The 20949-nt window shown below is 41.2% G+C and overlaps 2 protein-coding genes across 5 annotated transcripts in view; both read right to left on the bottom strand.

Annotated features, from left to right (window-relative positions):
- The window catches only part of kdm5bb (lysine demethylase 5Bb), a 34282-nt gene extending 30563 nt beyond the window's left edge, over positions 1–3719 (bottom strand). For 2 of the 4 annotated variants that reach the window (XM_083974894.1, XM_083974895.1), the window contains exons 1-5: positions 3389–3719; positions 1775–1852; positions 1190–1312; positions 919–1089; positions 390–446 (exon numbers count right to left, since the gene is read on the bottom strand). In XM_083974894.1, coding sequence (XP_083831020.1) covers positions 390–446; positions 919–1089; positions 1190–1312; positions 1775–1852; positions 3389–3541 — 582 coding nt within the window. In that variant the 5' untranslated portion in view covers positions 3542–3719. The remainder of the gene's footprint in view (positions 1–389; positions 447–918; positions 1090–1189; positions 1313–1774; positions 1853–3388) is intronic. The other 2 variants (XM_083974896.1, XM_083974897.1) reach the window with 1 other exon arrangement.
- A 4892-nt stretch (positions 3720–8611) lies between these two features.
- tuba5 (tubulin alpha 5) overlaps positions 8612–20949 on the bottom strand; it is a gene marked incomplete at its 5' end in the record, with an annotated part of 16530 nt that continues 4192 nt past the window's right edge. Inside the window, 4 exons of the mRNA XM_083974665.1 lie at positions 8612–9293; positions 10650–11330; positions 13755–13903; positions 15745–15970. Of these exons, the coding sequence (XP_083830791.1) occupies positions 8982–9293; positions 10650–11330; positions 13755–13903; positions 15745–15970 (1368 nt within the window). The 3' untranslated portion in view covers positions 8612–8981. The remainder of the gene's footprint in view (positions 9294–10649; positions 11331–13754; positions 13904–15744; positions 15971–20949) is intronic.

The raw sequence follows: 20949 nt of genomic DNA, 5'->3' as shown, positions 1-20949 counted from the left end.
AGCTTCACCCCAAACAGAAAGTCAGAGGGAACATGCAGAACCAGAAGTAGACAGACGGTTGAACCTATGTGGCGGAGGACAGGTACTAAAATATCAGCTCGGGAGCTACCTGCGAGTTTTCTGTTTAAGTAATTATAGCAGCACTTGACAATGAGAGAAGAAAGACGAACGTCTACTCTATTTTAAACGAAGAGTTCACATAATGGCTGCCTGCTGCATGTGACACACACAGAACCATTGTGTGTTTCTTCTACATATGACCCACATATTACATGTATATATATATCTCCTTCAAACATTCATAAAGGGTTAACTTTCCACAGACAAAATGATCCAGTTGTAAAATAAACATGCAGCTTGTTAGCCGAGTGGCTTCTTAACAAACATACCTTTTCAAGTTCAGGATCAGCATCCAAACCCATCAGTTTGGAAGCTGCCTCTGGAGTCTGAGGCAAGAGAGAGCTCGGGTAATTATACAATTTAGAGTGACCTGTCCAAGAGGTCACACAAGACCAATTCAATGACCTTGACTTAGCTCTCTTGCAAAAAATATTGTGAAATATGAGCGTGTGACAGCTATTATATGACAAATATATTAGTCCGACAACAGATTTAAACTTTTTTTCTTTAAAAATCAGTAAATTCTAAACATATCCATAAATAAAACATGACAGAGAACATATATAAGCTGCAATTCAACACAAACATGCTCAACCTAATAATGCTTGTTTTATTATCTTAATATTCTTTTATAGGACAAGTGAAACACAAATGTTTTGGCATCATATAACCTGGTAGAAGCTGTGGCTAAGCATTATTAGGCAGATGAGCCACCCATGGCTGTGAGCATGGCAGCCTCTGTGTGCGTGCATCATCGGGAACAAGATGTGCTGTCATTGATGCAAGTGTCCGACTCACCAGCAGGTTCGCTCCACTCTGGAAGAGATTGTAGGGATAGAGGATTTTCTCATAATGCCCTCGCAGGTGTGAGCCAACAGCTTTGCCGGGGGTAAAGCCCATGTGTAGTGCAATCTTGGTCCATCGCCTGTCCCGGCAGACAATGTCAAATCCACCCTCGTCTGCTACATGCTGAAAGCACAGTGAGTCATATTCACGTTGTGAGCCGGCTCAATTGCATTTAAAATATATATATATATGCAAATCATGAGGGTTGATGTGAAGTGTCAACCTTGTTGAGCTTATGTAGATCCAAAATCTTCCTCTCCACGTGAGGGATCTTCAGGGGACTCCCCTGCAAATCCCAAAATTTGGCAATCTGGTCCAAGAAGTTGAGCTTAACTCTGGTCTGCGCCTGGAAAATGACAAACAAGCAGTGACAAGAGTCAGCCACATGAGTTCATGAGTTAAACTCAAGGAAATCCATGTAGATGTGGAATTTAAGGCATTCAAGAAAAAAATAAAGACACTGGAGAAACATAATATGAGCAGGACTACACTTGTGTAGTAGAGTGTCCTTTTGTTCAAAATAGATGAACAAATAGACTTTAGATTTTATCTTTTTTTTTAGTTTAATAGCAATTACCCTCATAATTATCAGTCTAAACTTAAAACCCAACCTTCGTTACATAACAATATTACAAGGCATTAGTAACTTTGCTATTCTTTGTCCCATAATTATTATGCCTACACCTAGAAATAACAATTACACAACAAAAATGTGTTAATTAAATGGATGGAGGCTTAAATGGATTATTAGACTCTAATCATGCACATGTAGATATATTAACGAGATCGTTGTTATAATAAAACTCACCTCCAACTCATTGAGCCTCTGAATCCGAGGAACAAAGTGAAGTCTGTCCACATCGCAGGCGAACGGAGGCTGCCAACCCTGAACAGCAACAAAAAAACGCACATGAAGGTCATCATAATATGTAGCCTAGATAGTTTCATTATAATTCTCAATGTTGCGTTTATAGGTCATATTGCAAAGTCTGTTTGTTTTTCCCTTTCAAGACTGCTCACTGCCAAAGACTGCGAGGGTTGTTATTTGAAGCATGGATCCAAATTTAATAAATCTTCATATTATTTACCCATACAGACTAAATCAAGCTGAAATGAAGTGGATTGGTTGCAGATTTTCTAAACTGATGTTAGATTCAAGTTTGGTAAAGAAAGAGGGAAGGCCTGTGAACAGTGTGAGTGAGGAAAGAGTGCTCCTTTTCAGTGTAAAGCTCACAACCATCAAATCAATATTTGTCTCAATAATACCACACACACAACCTAGTGTGTATAAAATATCCGAACCCTGACACACAAGCAGCAGAAAAACCCAAATTCTTGTGTAAAGTCAGTAGCCAACAAACCCCACTGGCACACAAAATGGCCAGATGGAAGACTCACTCACCAGCCCAGCTTACCACAAAGCCAACATGGAGGACAACACCCTACAACAGGCTCACACATGAAGAGTGCCTCATCTTCCAGAAAACATGAATAAAATTCCCCATAATGTGCAACACAACTGTTAATATTGTGTAATAAGGCGAGTTGGACCCACAAACTTCAAAAGACCCAACTTGTTATTGACCAAGTCTTTGTAAATGAAATAAACTCAGTGTTTTCTTTCCCTCTAATAACCATGGATGAATGTATTTGACACTTTTAACATATAAAGACATAAAACGATTATTAAGCTTGGCTCAGGATATAAATAAACACTGGTTAAGTTTATCCACTGGAAAATGACAGTTTGACCGAGAAGTGATGGATCACACACTCACACGACACACACAGTGGAGTAGTGACCCAACTGCATCATGATGATGCTCTTGAAGAAATAATCCATAATTAACTGCATGGGGGCCGTGGGGGCAATTTATAAACACAAAAATGAATCAGAAGGGTTTAAAATATTCATGTTTATTTGTTGTGATATCATCACAGTCTTCTACGCAACCCAATGGCTTCCGCATAGCCACCTATGTCAAAGCCGCTCGCTGAATTATGACAGGTTGAGAGCTGTTAGCTGTTAGCAATCGAGCTAACACGGGAGCTAAGCTAAGCTAAGTGGCTCAATGACCGGACCACAGGGACTTTGTTGACACACGGTGGACCACGACTACGGTCCACGGTGACACATTCACATTTCCAAACTCAAGGCCGAGTGAAAACAAGAACAACAACAAAAAAACCCAGCAGCAGCACGACGTAAAAGATAAACACAAATGAGAGCTAGGTAGCTATGGCAGCACAAAGAATGAACATAGCCGTTGTATCCGCCGCCATGTTGAACAGTCCCTTTAAATCCCAACGTTCTATTCTATCTCCAACCGTCTTTAACGGTCAACGAATTCTGCATCCGCGGTGGTTTTCAACGGCCGTTTTTTTTTTTTTTTTTTTTAATTATTTTATTATCGGCACTCACCGGAGGCGGGCGGACTTTGCAAATGCCAGTTTTCTCAGCGATGGGACGGATCTTATTAATGAAAGCAAAAGGATCTCTAAATTCCTCCCAGCTGGGCTCGAAGACCGGGCACTCCGGAGGAGGCTTGAACTCGTCCGGCCGAGGATCGCTCATCGCTTCGCTTCTCTCGGCTTCGCTCGCCGGACGGGTCACTGCTTCCAGAGGAGAAGTGAAGTGTGGCGGCGGCGGTGGTGCGGTTCACCGGGAGTGTTTGTGGCGGAGAAAGCCCGTGTGTTTCACCGTCAGACTCGGTGGCAGTCAGTCAGTCGGTCGACATCAACACCACCAGAGGAGGCGAACACATACACATACACACGCAGCCAGACACACACACGCTCAGTCACACACGTACACACACACACGCACAGCGAGGAGAATGTTCCAAGGCAGTGAACACGTCCGCTCGAAAAACTAGAGACCGCACAGATCTTATTAATGCATCGCTGCCCCCTGTGATTTATCACTTTCCTACAATGTTTGGGGTTTGATCGACTTCATAAGTAACAAGCTCGATAATATCTCCCTGATGTTGTATAATAAATAAGTTGTGGATAGTTTTTCTTTTAATTACACCACATTTTATATAAAGACATCATGATGTCACATTTTTAATCCTCTCAAACTATTCTGCTGCTGCAAGACTTGGACAATAAGGAAATTGCACAGGGGTCAATAAAGTTTTCTACATGTCCATCCATGTCCATCCATGTATTCGTAATTGTGTTTGTCTGTGTGTCTGAAACTTGACTTTTTATTGGAGAGGACTTTGTATAAACTTTCAGCTTCCTGCTTGTCCTGCACAAACTCTTGTTCATTTTGGTTATCTGATATGCAAAGTGTGTTTTTGTGAACACATTGTATGCATTTGTATAATAAATCCACCTATTTCTAAGTGAAATAATCATAAATTTGCACCATTGCAGCACACCATCTCATCGTCCTAAGGACTGTGTGTCAAAATCAAGTTTTATTTTGGTTTATACTGAGCTTGTTTTTCATCTTTGTTAAATTATTAACAAACAAACGCTATTTCGAAGCAGTGTTAATCTATTTTAAGGGGAACTAATCCATTCATGACAGAATCCTTTCAGCTCTAGGTCACTGGTTAGTTTCTTTGTGCCTGGTGCAATAATGAAACTATACTACCGTCTGTGTAATATAGTGGAGGTCAATAGAGGCCCAACAACATATGTTTGCCCCCAGGGCCATGTAGGGGGGTTAATCCAACCATGCATTTTATATAAAGACATCACATCATCAATTTCATCGTATCTTTTAATTTTTAATCTTTGCACAGCCTCAAGATAGAAATCATAGCTACAACTACAACCTGGCGCACACACAGGGCCCCTAAAAGCCCCTAAATATCATAATCTTCATCTGCATAATGTAATTAATCTGATGCTTGTACCACTGAACTATAGGCTGAGTCCTCCATCCTCCATCTTGACGCCTGGTTTTGCAGAGACACGATGAACCAGAATCTGATTTCAAGCGTTTAATTATTTTTAGTTTATGTTGAATTTACTTTTTTGTAAAGTTATTTAATTTGATTTTATGTTATCTAATTGCCTCTGTGTTTTTTGTGTGTCATGTAACTAGCACTTAAAGGAGTTACGGTAGGCTATATTAATCCATCACAGAGGCAGAGCTGCAATAAACCAGCAATTTTTCACTTATTTATTAAAAAATGGCTCAACAATAAACTTTTTGCCCTCTAAGTGGATAACTTGATTTACAGACAGAACCAATACAATATGAAATCCCTGCACTTGTACTTGTATTATTGTATAGTTTATTCACGTAGAGTCTGAACTGGACTTGTTTGGAGCGGTGTGTGATTTTCTTTTAAAACCCTGAACCACAAAACCTTTAAAAATGTAACACAATCAAAATATTTCCAGTAGTAGAAAGTATAAGTACATTAAGCAGCCTTTCATTTTGTGTTCCTGCTCTTTACATGATTATTTCCATCTTCTGCAAATGAATACCTATATTGAGTAGCCTACAATGTACTTTTTATTCAACTCAGCTTTTAAATTTACTTTATTATTATTTCATAATTCATATCTAATACACAATAAAGCAGCAAATAAAGTTTGATTTAGACTAAGATGAGACTTCCTCAGCTATCCCTCAGTGTATAATGTCATCAACATTTTCAGCTAAAGATATAATGGGGCTTATAATGATATAATATACATATTATATCCTGAAATGAGCCATTCTGCATCACTATTTTCAGTTGTGGTATTCTACTATATTTTACATGCAGAGCTCCAGGATGTGTAAAGTTTTATTCTGTGGTGATGGATGGTAGTTTTACCTAGGCCTAAATAAAACCACAGATTATTTCCATATTCAAAGCAGCACCGAGCGGTTGGTGGTGATGATGACACTGGTGTGTGTGTGTGTGTGTGTGTGTGTGTGTGTGTGTGTGTGTGTGTGTGTGTGTGTGTGTGTGTGTGTGTGTGTGTGTGTGTGTGTGTGTGTGTGTGCAGCAGCAGGCGTCGCTCAGTTTCTCTTCACCTCCTCCAGAAGTAAAATCTCCTCTGATGGTTAAACCCCCCACGACGTCGTGTGATGTAAGAAGCAGCAGATTGTGTGAAAAATAAAATAAATAAATTAATAAATAACTAGTTCTCCTCTTTATTGTAGAGTAGAGACTGTCTTATAATGTTTACACTTGCGCGGAGGAATACGCTCAGGTGACACCTTCACGGCTGCCGGAACTCGTTGTTTAAATAGCCAGAGTGTGCGCCGCTTTGATTGGATGTTTCATTCTCATGGTTTTGTAACATCTGCCGCTAATAAATAGACTCTCATCATCATCTCATCATCTCATCATGAACTGGGAGTCTGAGTGTAAATGTGACCGGGGCCACAGAGCCTCTGCAGCCGGAGAACGAGCTCCTCCACCTCCACCCCACAGAGTCTGGAGGAACTATATCTATCAGAGAGAGGAGGAGGAGGAGGAGGAGGAGGAGGAGAGGAGGAGAGGAGGGGGTCATGCAACAGATGGTCTGGTCCCCACAGAGACTATAGAGCCCGTCTGGGTGGGGGGTTATTACCCAGCAGAGGGACTGAAGGCTCCAAGATCCGACCTGCAGGACCTGGTGCTGGTGGTTTAACCCTTTAAGATGCACAAGTGGGTCAAAACAAAATGACCCGGTGAGGTCGTTTTCTTCTCTATCTTTGTAATGAAAAGTTGTTATCAGTTCATATGGCAGGTAATTCTCAAAGAATATGTTATTCATATCATGCCATTCAAATTTTTATCTTACCTTTTAGACATTTTAAGAAATTGTATTTTTGTCTTACCCCGAGTAAGTGGGGCAAAAATGACCCACATTCATTTCCTATGCAATTTCATGGGCACCTTTGATTCTTGTGTATGTGTGTGTGCGCACATGCATGTGCATTTGATCACAAACACATGCACACGTTTGCACACACAAAATGGATGTTTTACTTTGTTCTATTCCTGTTGTAATTTTCTTTTTCCAATTTTGAAAATGTTTCTAAAAAGGTTTTTAAATTGTCAAAAAAAAAAGTTACAAATATTAAATATTTCAAATAGGCTATGACATCATTTTTGTGTGGTCCAAAATATAATACAAGATAAAAAATGATTATTTTTAACCAAAATGACAAAAGTGGCATGAAAACACATTGATTCTGATATGGGTAATTTTTGACCCACTTATGGAAGAGTGTAAGGTCCAGTCACTCGTGCATCTAAAAAATCTAAAAAAATTGAGCTGAATGTATTGATCATGGACTCCTCTGACTCTCCACACTCACTCACAAACACACACACACACAGGTTGACAGCTGCTTCATGTCAGTGGTCAGAGAGTGAGGCGACCACTCCTGGTTTAAAGGTCTGATTGTCGGTTTGATTCCCATGTTGACAGAGATCAAACCTGGGTAAAGACTCTGTGAGGAAATGTTCTACTTCGTAGCACAGTCCCGCATTTGGAGGATGAAAGAGCAGCGATGGATGGACAGACAGACAGACAGATACTTGACCTTGATCCTGAATATGTGAAAAGAGGGTCAACCTGCCCCGGTTTCCTCCCTTTTACTTCGGGGAACTCAAGTTCCAGCTTTGGTTTAGTGAAAAGTCCTTAATCAAGAATAGAAATCTGACTCTGAGCTGGATTCAAAAACTATTTGTAAGCAGTGAAATCTGCCAAACGGAGGATTAGTGAGTGAGTGAGTGCTGAGCTGAAACTAAAAGCAGCCTAAAGCAACTGGTCCGGCTGCACTGAAGCTGCATGAAGGTTATAATGCTGAGCTTTTATTTCAGGATGGTTGGTGGTGCTGTTTTATTACATTACACAGAGAGGTGTTTCTGTTATATACTAGCCTACTTATATACTTTATTTTTATATAAACACTTTATTTCTCTCTATATATAGATATAAACATGATTTTCTTTTGCCGTTGTCTTATTTGTTGGACTTGCCTGACCCTTGCGTGAGTTGTGAGTCAGTACGTACGGGGTCATACTTGTGTTGCCTGTTTTTTTTTTTAGATTGTAAATGTGACTGTTCCTCTTGGATCAATAAAGTCGTCTGAACTGAACTAATCAATGAGATAAGCTATGATTTATTTAACCCTGTGATGTTCTGTTCCTGCTCCGACAGCTCAGTCAGCATGTGTTGCCTTGGTTTATCACCTTCTTATTGTAATTTTTGTTTTAAGTAGCACTTGGACATGATTTACAGATATATCTATGTGTTTCAGACTTAAATACAATATATTTTCTTTGCTTTATATGCAACAAATTGTCTCCTAAATCACAAATAAGTCTGCTTAAAGATCTATTCCATCATCGGAGTCTTATTGATCCGAACACACAGGTCATGTCAGAACAAAGAGGAAGTAAATACAAACAAAACACAAGGGTATTTTAGCAGATTATATACAACCTGATCATTTTATTGAATGGGTATTATATTGTCAGTTTGTACATTAGTTGTACATTTTCGTTTTAAGGCAGTGGTGCACTGCAAAAACTCAAATATCTTACCAAGAATATTTGTCTTATTTCTAGTCAAAACAAACCACATTCTACTTAAAATAAGAAGCATCACATTAAAAAGTAGCTTTTACTTCTTTCAAGCATATTTTCACTTGAAATAAGTAGAGAAATCTGATAGTGGAGCAAGTTTTTCTTCCTTATTACAAAAACAAAAAAGCTTTTTACTGGCAGATTATTTATACAAGTGAATATTTGTTTGAAACAAGTGAAAATGATCTAAAAACAAGTACATTTTTAGGTGATGAATCTTATTTTAAGTGGAAAGAGATTAGTTTTGAGTAGAAATGAGACATTTTAACAAGAAAAAGGACAAATATTCTTGGAAAGATTTTGAGTTTTTGCAGTGGTGGTTCTGTGATTTCACCTGAGACGTCGACTAGAGACACTTCCACTTCACAGCCCAGTTAAACATACAGTTAACAGCAGCTTAACTCACTCTCCTTAAAACATTTTAGCATTCAGACTGAAACACTGAGGCGCAGCAGGATGAAACCAAACCACAGCTCAGTACTCTTGATCCCCACCGTCGTCGTCGTCGTCGTCCTCAGAGTCTGGACTCATCAGACCCAGCTCCTCGTAATCCTTCTCCAGAGCTGCCATGTCCTCTCTGGCCTCCGCGAACTCCCCCTCCTCCATACCCTCACCCACGTACCAGTGCACGAACGCTCGCTTGGCGTACATGAGGTCGAACTTGTGGTCGAGGCGAGACCAGGCCTCTGCGATGGCGGTGGTGTTGCTCAGCATGCACACGGCCCTCTGCAGCGTGGCGAGGTCTCCGCCCGGTACAGCGGTGGGAGGCTGGTAGTTGATGCCGACCTGTGGAGACACAAAGAGAGAAAGACAGAGAGAGAGGGAGAGGGAAGACACTTTATTAGGTTCACCTGGCCAGGACTAGGGTTGTCTGTGGCTGATGTGGTGTTTAATAATAATATTTCATTTATTTGTAATGACTCTCCATGTCCTTCCTCTTGTGTTAGTTTTTTTTTATGCATAAAAGTATCACATACATTTGTTTATTACATCAAGGCCGTTTAAACAGCATAAAACAAAAAAAAGTTGTTGTGATGATAGATAGATAGATAGATAGATAGATAGATAGATAGATAGATAAAAAGTAGCCTAAATCCAACAAAATTGACAAACATAGGGTGATATCACGACACATTGGAGAGCTGGAAAGTCAAGCTCGTTTGTTCTTAGTTTTTTGTTGTGCAAATATAAGACAGAATATTTATTCTGTCCAGTTTTTTTTTTTTTAAATCTTCATCCTGTAAAGTGCCTATCTTGATGTCCCAGCAGCCCCACTAGCTGTCCCGGATGCTAGCGAGTGCTAGCACGTCTGTCTCTCTCTCAGCAGTCAGCACCGCAAGGAAGAAGAAATACAGTCTGAGTGAAGCGCTGGAGCCACAGACTGATACCCGGCCATCACCGACAACTAAAGCCTCGACTGGTAACAAGTATGAGGGCCGTTGTGGGGAGCTAGCTCGATGCTAACTTTGGCTAGCGGTAGTAGTTAGCAACCGTCGCTAACACCGTCTTCCCAGCTCACCACAACGGCCGTCCTGCTCGTTACAACGTAACACTGGAGGCTCCCGGTGTTGGTGACGGTCGGCTATCGGCCCAACGGCTCCAGCGCTTCACTCTTACTGTATTTCCTTTCCTTTGCGGTCCTGACAACCGCTGCTGTTTGAGGGGCGAAAGTTTGAATGTTTTGTTTACAAACTGCAACGAACAAACCTCCAGACTCTACCTTTAAACCCATCAGATGGTTGATGGTTACGTCACCGTGTCCATGCCTATGTTCCCACAGGCCTATGTTCCCACAGCCTTATGTTCCCACAGTTCTAAGATTTTTCTCAAAATTAGGCCCTATGTTCCCTCTGGACTCTCTCTACCTATCTGGCCTCTATCTATCTGGCCTGTCTAGCCTCTACCTGGTCTTTTCACTAAACTTAACCAACTCTTTTCTTCATTGCCTAAACACAACCAATGGTGGGACCAAAGGGCTGTGGGAACATAGGGCCTAATTTTCAGTGACAACAAAAGTTAGAAATGTGGGAACATAGGGCTGTGGGAACACAGGAATGACCCCGTGTCGGGTACCATGCAACCTGTTCCACGGCCGTTGATAAATCATCAATCCAGAGTCAGATCGATGATGACGACACTCACCTTGAAACCAGTCGGGCACCAGTCGACAAACTGGATGGAGCGTCTGGTTTTTATATTTGCGATGGCGGCGTTGACGTCTTTGGGCACCACGTCGCCGCGGTACAGGAGGCAGCAGGCCATGTATTTACCGTGACGGGGGTCGCACTTCACCATCTGGTTGGCTGGCTCGAAGCAGTCGCCGGTGATCTCGGCCACGGCGAGCTGCTCGTGGTACGCCTTCTCTGCGGAGATGACGGGCGCGTACGTCACCAGGGGGAAGTGGATGCGGGGAAACGGCACCAGGTTGGTCTGGAACTCCATCAGGTCCACGTTCAGGGCGCCGTGGAAACGCAGCGAGGCGGTGATGGAGGAAACGACCTGGCCGATCAGTCTGTTCAGGTTCACGTAGCTGGGACGCTCGATGTCCATGTTGCGGCGGCAGATGTCGTAGATGGCCTCGTTGTCGACCATGAAGGAGCAGTCAGAGTGCTCCAGCGTGGTGTGGGTGGTCAGGATGGAGTTGTAGGGCTCCACCACGGCGGTGGACACCTGGGGCGCCGGGTAGATGGAGAACTCCAGCTTGGACTTCTTACCGTAGTCGACGGACAGACGCTCCATCAGCAGGGAGGTGAAGCCGGAGCCGGTGCCTCCTCCGAAGCTGTGGAAGACCAGGAAGCCCTGAAGACCGGTGCACTGGTCGGCCTGAGGACAGAGGGTCAGGGGGTCAAAGAGTAGTCAAGTAATCAGTTACAGTTAGCCTACTATTTACTTTCCCCAAAAAGTAACTGGGTTAGTAACTGAATTACTATGGCAAAATATTTAATTGGATGTGCCTTTCGTTTAGGTGGTGACGGGCCGGCGTTTTCGGGGCTTGAAAACACAAAAAAGTGAAACCACCCTCCAGAGTGGAAATCTTAAAAACACGCCACTTTTGCGTTTTCTGTTCAGATCGTTTCTGCGTAAACGTAGCCTACGTTACAAAAGTAAGAAAATACCAGGAAAACTAATACTGCGTTACTTTTCCTGTGTTGGGGGGAGCATACATCAGTCCGACTGCCCAAAAGTCCGACGGCTCATTTCTCCAACTACCCATTCTACAGTGTTAAGGTTAGGTTTAGGGTAAGGTTAAGGGTTAGGGCTACTTAAGTCGGAGAAGTGGGAGGTCAGACTAATGGACGCAAAAATAAAGAAATGTATGGTCGGAGAAATTGGTAGTCGGACAGACGTCATGCGCCCCTGTGTTGGTTCACGTTACTTTAAAAAAGTAATTAGTTATAGTTGCTAGTTAGGCTATAATCTGCAAAAAGTAAAAAAAAAATTCAGCTTAAAAGGTATAATATGTAGGAATTCCCCCCATCTAGCGGTGCGGTTGCATATCTGAACGTATTCTTGATGTTGCATTCACGTGAAATCGGGCAGACGTCAGACAGACAACAGATGCTGCATGTAACAGGATAAACAAGCGTCTATGTAAACAAGTGGTCCGCCAGCACGAGGCAAAACAATACAGGCGTGACAATATGTTGTCATGGTGATGTCGTATTGTTTACCTGACCCACGTTTTACCGTCTTTCTCTCGTGGAGTAAAATGACATCGGGTTGGTTTGCCGACGGCCGTCTGCCTAACTGCACCTGAATGCAACACCAGTGCCTCCGTCCTTCCTCACACTACACAGTGGTGACAGTTTTAACAGGCCGAGCCCACAGCTCCGCTGAGTTTCCGTGGTTACCTACGGTCACGCTGCCACTCAACGTAAAAAAAATGGCGATGCAACATGGCCGCCTCGGTTCGGTGCGTCGCCCACTTATGTATTTGTAACGACTTGTAACAACTCATTCTAAGGTACGAGAAAGCTTTCATTTGTATGCAGGTGTGATTCCACTTCAGTGAAATACGTATTTATGAAAGAAATATTTGATTTTTGCTAATAAAAAGCCAAATAAGTTACATGCTGGGGCTTTAAGACATTATGAAAAAGTTTGTGTGTTTTTACAAAATTGAATTATTAGTTCAACATCTTGGTGAATTTTCTCTACTTGTTGCAGAGAGTTGATCAAACTCTTGCGTCTGTTTGATGTGACGCTACAATTAGGAGACTGAAACATCTGCCCAGAGGCAACAGAGCGTTTCATCAACATCTGTAAAGCTCAATAATTAACTCATTATTTCTTGCTTATTTAACTCATACAAAGACTCAAACATAAAAACAACACTTCATGGATCAGTGGGAGTTTTTTTTTTTTGACATAATATGATAAATGAGATAATATATGGAGGGAATGAATATGTGTGTGTTAAAGCAGATATCAGCTTCACGGCCGTTTCGGCTAATGCTGCGTTCAAGGCAGGCTTTTGAAACCGTAAGTTACAGCTTCAAGTCACAACTACGACTTGGTAGCGTTCCAGGTAACCCGTAGCTCGTGTTTTTACCATCCTGTTGTCTGTGAAAGTTCCCTATAACGGCCACTCGTAACTTCCGACCCGTGAACTCGTACCAGATCGAACTGGTATGACTTCACAGGAAGGAAAAACACAAAGTACGAGTTTCTTTGAACGCACCATGAGTTAGCAGCCCCCGCCCTTGTCAGGCATCAATTGGTCCTCGTGCTACGTCACCACATTCACGCGCATCCCTTGGCTGCACACACAGCCCTTCATGCCGTTCTCTCTCCTCATTGGATAACACTTGTATCCCACAAGGAAAATTTTCTCCTCGGGTTACAGCAGAGCAGAGTGACGGAGAGACTCGTGTTTAGGCTGAAATACTTCATGTAAGTGATTGCTGACGGAAAATAGGACTATTTAGGACTTATATTAACAAAAACATTCCACTGATATCTGCTTTAAAATGTATTAATTTAATGCAAATGTAGTGCATATATAGGTAATGTGATGATGTGTGAGGTTTAAGCTCATGCAATAAAACACTGATTATTGTGTGAGTCATTATTAACACTGATACATTTAATAACAGAAAATATAAAGTAGGGAACATTTGAATATTGAAAAATATAAGTTTTTCTCTGTCTTCATGGGGGAAGTTGCACGATTAAAAGTAATTTGCATTAAAACCAAACAGCACCTTCATCACTAAACATTAACAGTTTCTTTTTATTATCACAAACCATTTTACGAATGCGCTCCAGGACTCCGTCGATGATTTCCTTCCCGACCGTGTAGTGGCCGCGGGCGTAGTTGTTGGCTGCGTCCTCCTTTCCAGAGATCAGCTGCTCCGGGTGGAAGAGCGCTTTGTACTTTCCAACTCGCACTTCATCTACAACAAAAGGTTTTCATTCAGGGGGTAAAAGGTCAAACGAGATCAACTACAACCAGACCAGATTCAAAGACATGCAGGTGAAGTCAAACCACGTCGACTTTTTAGATTAGATTAGAAAAACTTTATTGTCTGTTTATCTTAGAAAATCATCTTTGGCATGGCTCAAGACACATTAGAAGAAGACAGACATTCTTCAGATACGATAAAAAAAAAGAATTAAGGCGGTCATACTAAAAGGAGGGGAAAACAAATGCTAAAACTGCCAGGTGATCAGTGGTGTGGTGCATTTGACTTGTTCAGTTTTTGTTTTGTTTTGTTCAGCGTTTATGGCTGTGGGAATGTTATATTTTCCATTTTTTCAGAAAAAACAAATGAAAATCACACTGACAAAATTGGGTGTTGAGTTTGAATGTTTTAAAAAGAATATGGAGTCTCTAAACTGTCAAAATGAAGCTAAAAGAGTTGTTGCACAAGTCAAAAATGAAATATAATCAATAAATCCTGCCCATCTCCTTTTTTAAAAATTAATTTAGACCTAGGGAAACGGGAGATGCTGCCCTGAAAAAGATAAATTATTAAAATTGAAACAGTAAAATAAGACAAAGATGAACAGAATATTTACAATTTTTTTGGAAATCTGCCCAAATTAAATTCTTGAAACGTATTATTCACACAGCACACCTCTGTAAATGTTAGCCAGCATCAATTAAAAAGGTAAAAGAGCCATTCTTGTTCTAAGCCTAAGGAGTTACGTTCTAAATTGTTGTATTTTATTATTTTCATCTTCTGTGTGATTGAGGGAGGACCAATCATCCCCATCTGTATTGTCAATGGAATCGTGGATGTACTGTATTACTGAGCTATTCAGATGTAATTTACAGATGAATGGATGAGATTGGTGAAGTGATATGTAAATGAACATGTGAAAATCACAATAAAAAAAGAATTGGAAAAAAAGAAGAAGATAAAAGAGCCATTGATCGCTGCTTTTGTTGCCAAGATACCCTGAGTGTTCACATCCCAAGCCCAAGGATAAGGAAGTAAAAATATGAACAAGTGCAAGACGACTTGCATCTTTTTTTCATATCTTTGGTTTTTTTTTTTTTTACTGTATCATAGTATTGTATTGCTATTTATTTTATGTAAAGCAGTGGTTCTCAACTGGTGGGTCGGGACCCAAAAGTGGGTCGCGGACCCGTTCTGGATGGGTCGCGGACAGCTGGTCAAAAAAGTAAATATTATTTAATGCACATCTGATGTTGGACATGTTTTTTATTTTGAAAAATAACTTATTTTGAAATGCACACGAGACACGTGAACACATGCAGTTGTAATGCTCCTCCTCACTTTCTTATTATTTGCTCTGAATGCAAAGATATCAGTTTCTTATTAATGTGGCCTGAATGCAGTGAATCTTGTTTTGTTTTGTGGGTCTTTATTTTGTGCAATTTGATATTTATTCACTTTTGTGAACATGCTCTGAATGCAGAGATGCATTAGAAGTCAAATATATCGTTTTGTTGGTCTCCATTTTGTGCAGTTTGATATTTTTTTATTCACTTCTGTACATGCAGTTGTCATGGTCCTCCTCAGTTTCCTTCATGTGCTCTGAAATGCACTTTGCTCAGTAAAGAGCAAAATTTGTTTTTAAAGGCTTTTTTTAAAAAAAAATCTTGGTTTGAATTCTATAAAAGTGGGTCGCGACTTAATGACCATGGGAAAATGTGGAGCCCAGAGTGAGACTAGTTGAGAACCCCTGATGTAAAGCACCATGGTTGTTTATAAGGTGCTATTATATAAACATGACCATGACCATGACCTTGACCTTGAGGACTCACCGACCACCGTGGGCTCCAGGTCCACGTAAATCGCCCGGGGAACGTGCTGCCCCGAGCTCCCGGTGTCGAAGAAGGTGTTGAACGGATCCTCACGTGAGTTCGGCGCTGCGGGATCGTCCACGGAGACGCCGTCGGGGCCGACGCCGTGCTCCAGGCAGAAGAGCTCCCAGCAGGCGTTTCCCGTCTGGACGCCCGCCTGGCCCACGTGGACGGAGATACACTCTCTCTGTGCGTGTGTGAAGGGAAAACACACAAAGATTTACAAATTTAGGCAATTTTGAACAAAACTGGGTGTTGAGTTTGAATGTTTTAGGGAGTATATAGAGTCTCTACACTTGTCAAAATGAAGCTAAAAGAGTTGTTGCACAAATTTAGGCAAGTTTGTACAAAAAGAGACAAAATAGAAAGACAGCAAGAACATCGATATCAATCAATGTCCAATATCTGCCCAATGTCCTTCTGTTATCAAGACAAAAATCTGATAAAACATACATACTATTGCATCTTGACAGCATGGAAATGTTGGTGATTTGTTTTTAACCATATGTGTTTTTGCTGCATTAGAGAAAATCTGATGTTTAAAAATGCCACTCTTACATTGACTCCAATTGTTCCCATGAGAGCAGAATTCAAAATGTCTTCAAAAATTCAGATATTTGCCAAATTTCATCAACCGTGACTGCAAAATATTTTCTTTCTTTTTTTTTCAGGAGGATTGAAAATGTATTTAGCAAGAATTGGCTGGTATATGTTTACAGTCAAACGTTTTCATGCACTGTAGGCTCAGTTTTTCAAAAGCTGGGTGGTATTTTTGTGCAGGACAGAAGCAGTGTTATGTAGCAAGTTTGGTAGTCTCTATTGTTTTCTTCGTATTCTTTATTTGCACTAATGTGAACGCTGCGCAATAATCTTACGAGCCTGTTGGGATGAATAAAGTATCTCAATCTATGAAGTTTCATTTACATTCAACTCAAAATATGAAAAGTTGCACAAATTTAATGGATCAAATTTTGTTAGAGAAATAAAAGGTTAGTTCAATGAATGCACTGAATGAACATTTACTCTTAGATTCAAGATGAAAAACTAAAAGTTGAACTTCACTGTGTCCCTGTTCAGTTACAGTCACAAAAACCTGGCACACTTGAATTTCCTGTATTAATTATTGAACTTTAAAACGATTTCATGGAGGTAGCCTGAACCAAAAACAAAAACGTTTTTTCCAGTAAATGAATTTATATTTTTTTGTGATTTAATCCCACAATCATGTGGTTATTATCTGTTAATGATCCTTTAATCCGTATAATTACAGCCTTATTTTTTGTTTCCATTCACATCAGCTCAGTGTGCAGTGTAAAAGTTCATGCTCTATTATGTTATTTTTTCCTCTAATTGTCAACTGTAGATATACATGTCAAAAACAACATGGGAGTTTTTCAATGGTTTACAGTTGGCGAGCTTCCAGCGGTCGTGTTTCAACATCAGCTTTTTGTTTCGCCCGGAGGGAGAAACATCCCCGAGATGATTTTCTGCTGCTGAGTGACACTCGTAAGACGCAGGTCGACTCACAAAGTTGGGATACATGTATATACTGTATATATATATTAGAAAACTATGAGGCAGAGGCTTATAGGACATCGAGCTGCTCAGAGCCGGAGACAGAAGATGATTTATTCTGAGGCTTGAGATTTAAAAAAAGCTTTGAGCTCCAGGTCTAAACAGTCCGTCAGTGATTATAAACTCATAAAACTGGAGCGGAGCAAAGACCAACAGCCTGTGAAGAAATGATTTAGGCTCTGTAAGAAGTTGCATGTTAATAAATGTGCAGCATCTTGAGTTAGAAATGTGCTCAATGCAGAGTTTTCAGGAGGTTTTAGTAGATGATAAAACCCACAGTGGAGACTTTAAAGAGACTAGTGTAACTCTTAATAAACAAAAGGTCAAAGTTCATTAGAGTAAAATAAAGTTTCCTTAACTGTCTTACTTACCATGTTGGTCCAGATGTTTCCAGATGTTGGTTCTGTTCTGGTGCTGGAATCTCTATACGTTCAGTTTCTTAAATCCACCGTGCAGCGCGTCTTCACCTCAGTCTGCTGCTCTTTATACCTGAGGACAGACAGACTCACCGCTCCTGTCTGACTGAGGGAGGGAGGCGACGACAACGATGATTTATCATTTATCCTCTAGGAGACAAAGGAGGGAGGGAAGGAGGGAGGGATGATGACTTTTATCCCACATGAAGCCGACTCTCCCTCAAAATGTTGTTTTAGTCGCTTGTCTGAGTTGACACGACTTGTTTTTCCACCAGACTCAGCGTTTTTCTCAGTCTCTTCTATAAAATCACACATACAGTTAATTTAACAGAACATTATTCAACTACTTCATTGCTTCACTAATGTCCCATAGGCTTGTACGGTATTTACAGTTTTATTTTGAGCTTTACTAAAGTGAAATTACAGCAAAATGTGAATAAAAGTACTTGTTTCATAGAAAAGTGGCCTCATGATATTGTATAATTTACCACATATATATATGATTATTACCGATTAAGCATTAATTCTAAATGTTGTAGCTCAGTTTAACTACCTTAATACAGTGATGGCCATTTCCAGTAATTCAACCCCAACCAAGTATTGAGTGCATATAGATGGACAGTTTTCAGAAGGCCAACATTTCTATATTAAAAATGCTTTAAAAAAATAAAAACCATTGCAATATTTCAATTTTGGAGATACTGATTTTTAGGTCTTCACTGAATGTTAGTCATAATTATTACTATTAAAATAAACTGAAGAAATAAAGACATGGGATTTAACATCCCATTCAGTGTGTAATGGACATATAGGCCTATATAATGTGTTAGTTTCACTTTTTGAATTGAACACATTCTACATGGCGGAGGCGACGTCTTTAGGGCTTCCTTCACCTCTGAAACGGGGCAGAGCTCCGTGGAAACACCTGCCTGACACAGCAACGTAGGGAACCGTGCATGTCCGCGGCGCACAGCTCCACAGACATCACAGCTCCACGGACATGCACGGGGGGAAAAACGACGTCGCCGCTTTGGGTAACGTGCGTGCATGTCGCGGGTCTACATTGGAGGTAGGCTAGTATAATCAGAAACCATGAATGAGTTCGCCTCACGTGATTGTCACTGTCAGCCTGTTAGAAAAACATTTTACTGACCCCAGCTGAGACCCCCCCCCCCCTCAAAACAAAAACTCTTTGGATCTGAACGATTCACACAAGTCACCTAATTGGTCATGAAAAAAGCGGGTTTTGCATCCCTGTGTGATGTTCAGGGACAGTCAGGACAGTCTGAGGACAGACAGCTCTGAGGTTGAAGTTTATATTAATGCACCATGACACTGTGGCAGGTCTCTGTACTAGGGATGTGAATCTTTGGGTGGCTCACGATTCGATTCCGACTTTTAGGGTCACGATTCGATTCAAAATCGATTTTCGATTCAACCGATTCTTGATTTTCTTTTTGCGATTTTTAGTTTGCAACACCAGACCATGTGAAAAAGTTGAATGATGATGATGTCTACAGACTATTATATCAGAAGCCATATTTCCCCCCAAAAAATGCACATCACATGTTTCAGATTTATTCAGCAGCAATATATTTGAACCATTTTAAAGTAAACTGCTACATGAAGCTGATTTTATAGGCTACTCTCTTTTCAAAAGCCTGGACTGAAGGATGTGAATATTTGGGTGTCTATTCGATTCAAAGTCAGTTCTCATGTACATGCACATGGACATGTAGCCTATCACCTGTAACAAAGGCTGCTAAAATAAATAAATAAAATAAAATAAAAAAGACGACACTCTGCTCTCACGCCAGCTGACCTGCAGCCTGTCTGACTCTGCAGCGCCACAGAGGAGCTGTCAGAGCTGCTGCTGCTGCTGCTGGTCCTCTCTCTTCAGCCTGCTGTTTGGCTGCACTTTGTATGAGTTTAAAAAAGTCAAGATCTAACGTCACCTGAGCACCGATCAGCTGATCCAGAGCGCAGTGGATGTGGCTGCTCACACCGTGTCCGTGTCCCGAGCGTCCGACAATCGCGTCACATCTGACGCTCTCTGTCCACACTGAATCCGTGCGTCTGTTGGAGTGGAAGCACATCAGCTGTGCGCTCGCCCGCTCGACAGACTGGAGACGTAACTACCCGGTTAAAAGATGGGTGAATTGTGCCTTTTAAACAGAAAACAAGTTTCTTGAAATATAGAGCCAACAGCAAGTTGTCTCTATAGTGTAGGAACACGAGTTGTAGAAAACATAATGCAGGGTTTTCTGTAACATTATAAGACGGCGCACCGCCCCCCGCCCAAGCTGAATGAAGAGGCTATTAAAAAAAATAAAAGTCCGCTAGTCTCCTTGAAGCGGCCTTTATGTGTCGCACACACTGAGGTGAGCAGCAGCAGAGCGGCCGCACCGTGACCGCGGTCCGCTCCAGCTGCCTGGTGTCTCCATTACGCACCACGCGTCTTTTCAGTCACTTGTCCAAGTTCTCCTTTACTGTTTTTTTTCGAGACAACACTCATTCTCTCTCTCTCTTTTACCGGCGGTGTCAGCTGATGTGCACATCTGCAGCAACCCAAACAAATGCACATGTTACTGTTGACTGGCTCTATTCCAGCCACATGATTGGTTCGGCGCGGTGGAAATCTCATTATCATTGGTTATTTGTATTGTCTGCCAAAACATGGATGAATGAAACCTATTGACCACGTCTCATATTTCTATCGAGGAAAAGTTATTTCACAATTTATAGACACAACACCGACAAGCACTGAGAGCCGCATGTTGCAGTGACGTTATATAGGCTATAAAAAAAATCCGCAAATAATAAGCCGACGAAAAGGTGCAACTTGCCACTTAACTTCTTGTAGATGTATTATTTGCGGGGGGTTTCGGGGGATCTGCTGACGGTGGAGGATCTGGGACTGATTGACTGTGGACCACCACCAGTCTGATCAGGTCCATCACAGCACAGCAGCACTGCCCCGCTGTCACATTACTCTCGCATATCAGCGCAACCTGTTTACATTAAACCGACATCAGGAGAATAATGAGAATTATGATTAAAAAATATATATATTTGTTTCCAATTTTGGCCCCTGGATCATGATTTTTTTGGGGCGCATTCTTGGTAAAAAAAAAAAAGACAGTTGGGATGCATAATGTGTCTCATAACAGTAGCC

The sequence above is a fragment of the Trachurus trachurus genome, assembly GCF_905171665.1.
Source record: "Trachurus trachurus genome assembly, chromosome: 7".
NCBI classification, from domain to species: domain Eukaryota; kingdom Metazoa; phylum Chordata; class Actinopteri; order Carangiformes; family Carangidae; genus Trachurus; species Trachurus trachurus.
Note: the sequence above shows the minus strand (reverse complement) of the source record. Positions and strands in the feature narration are given on the sequence as shown.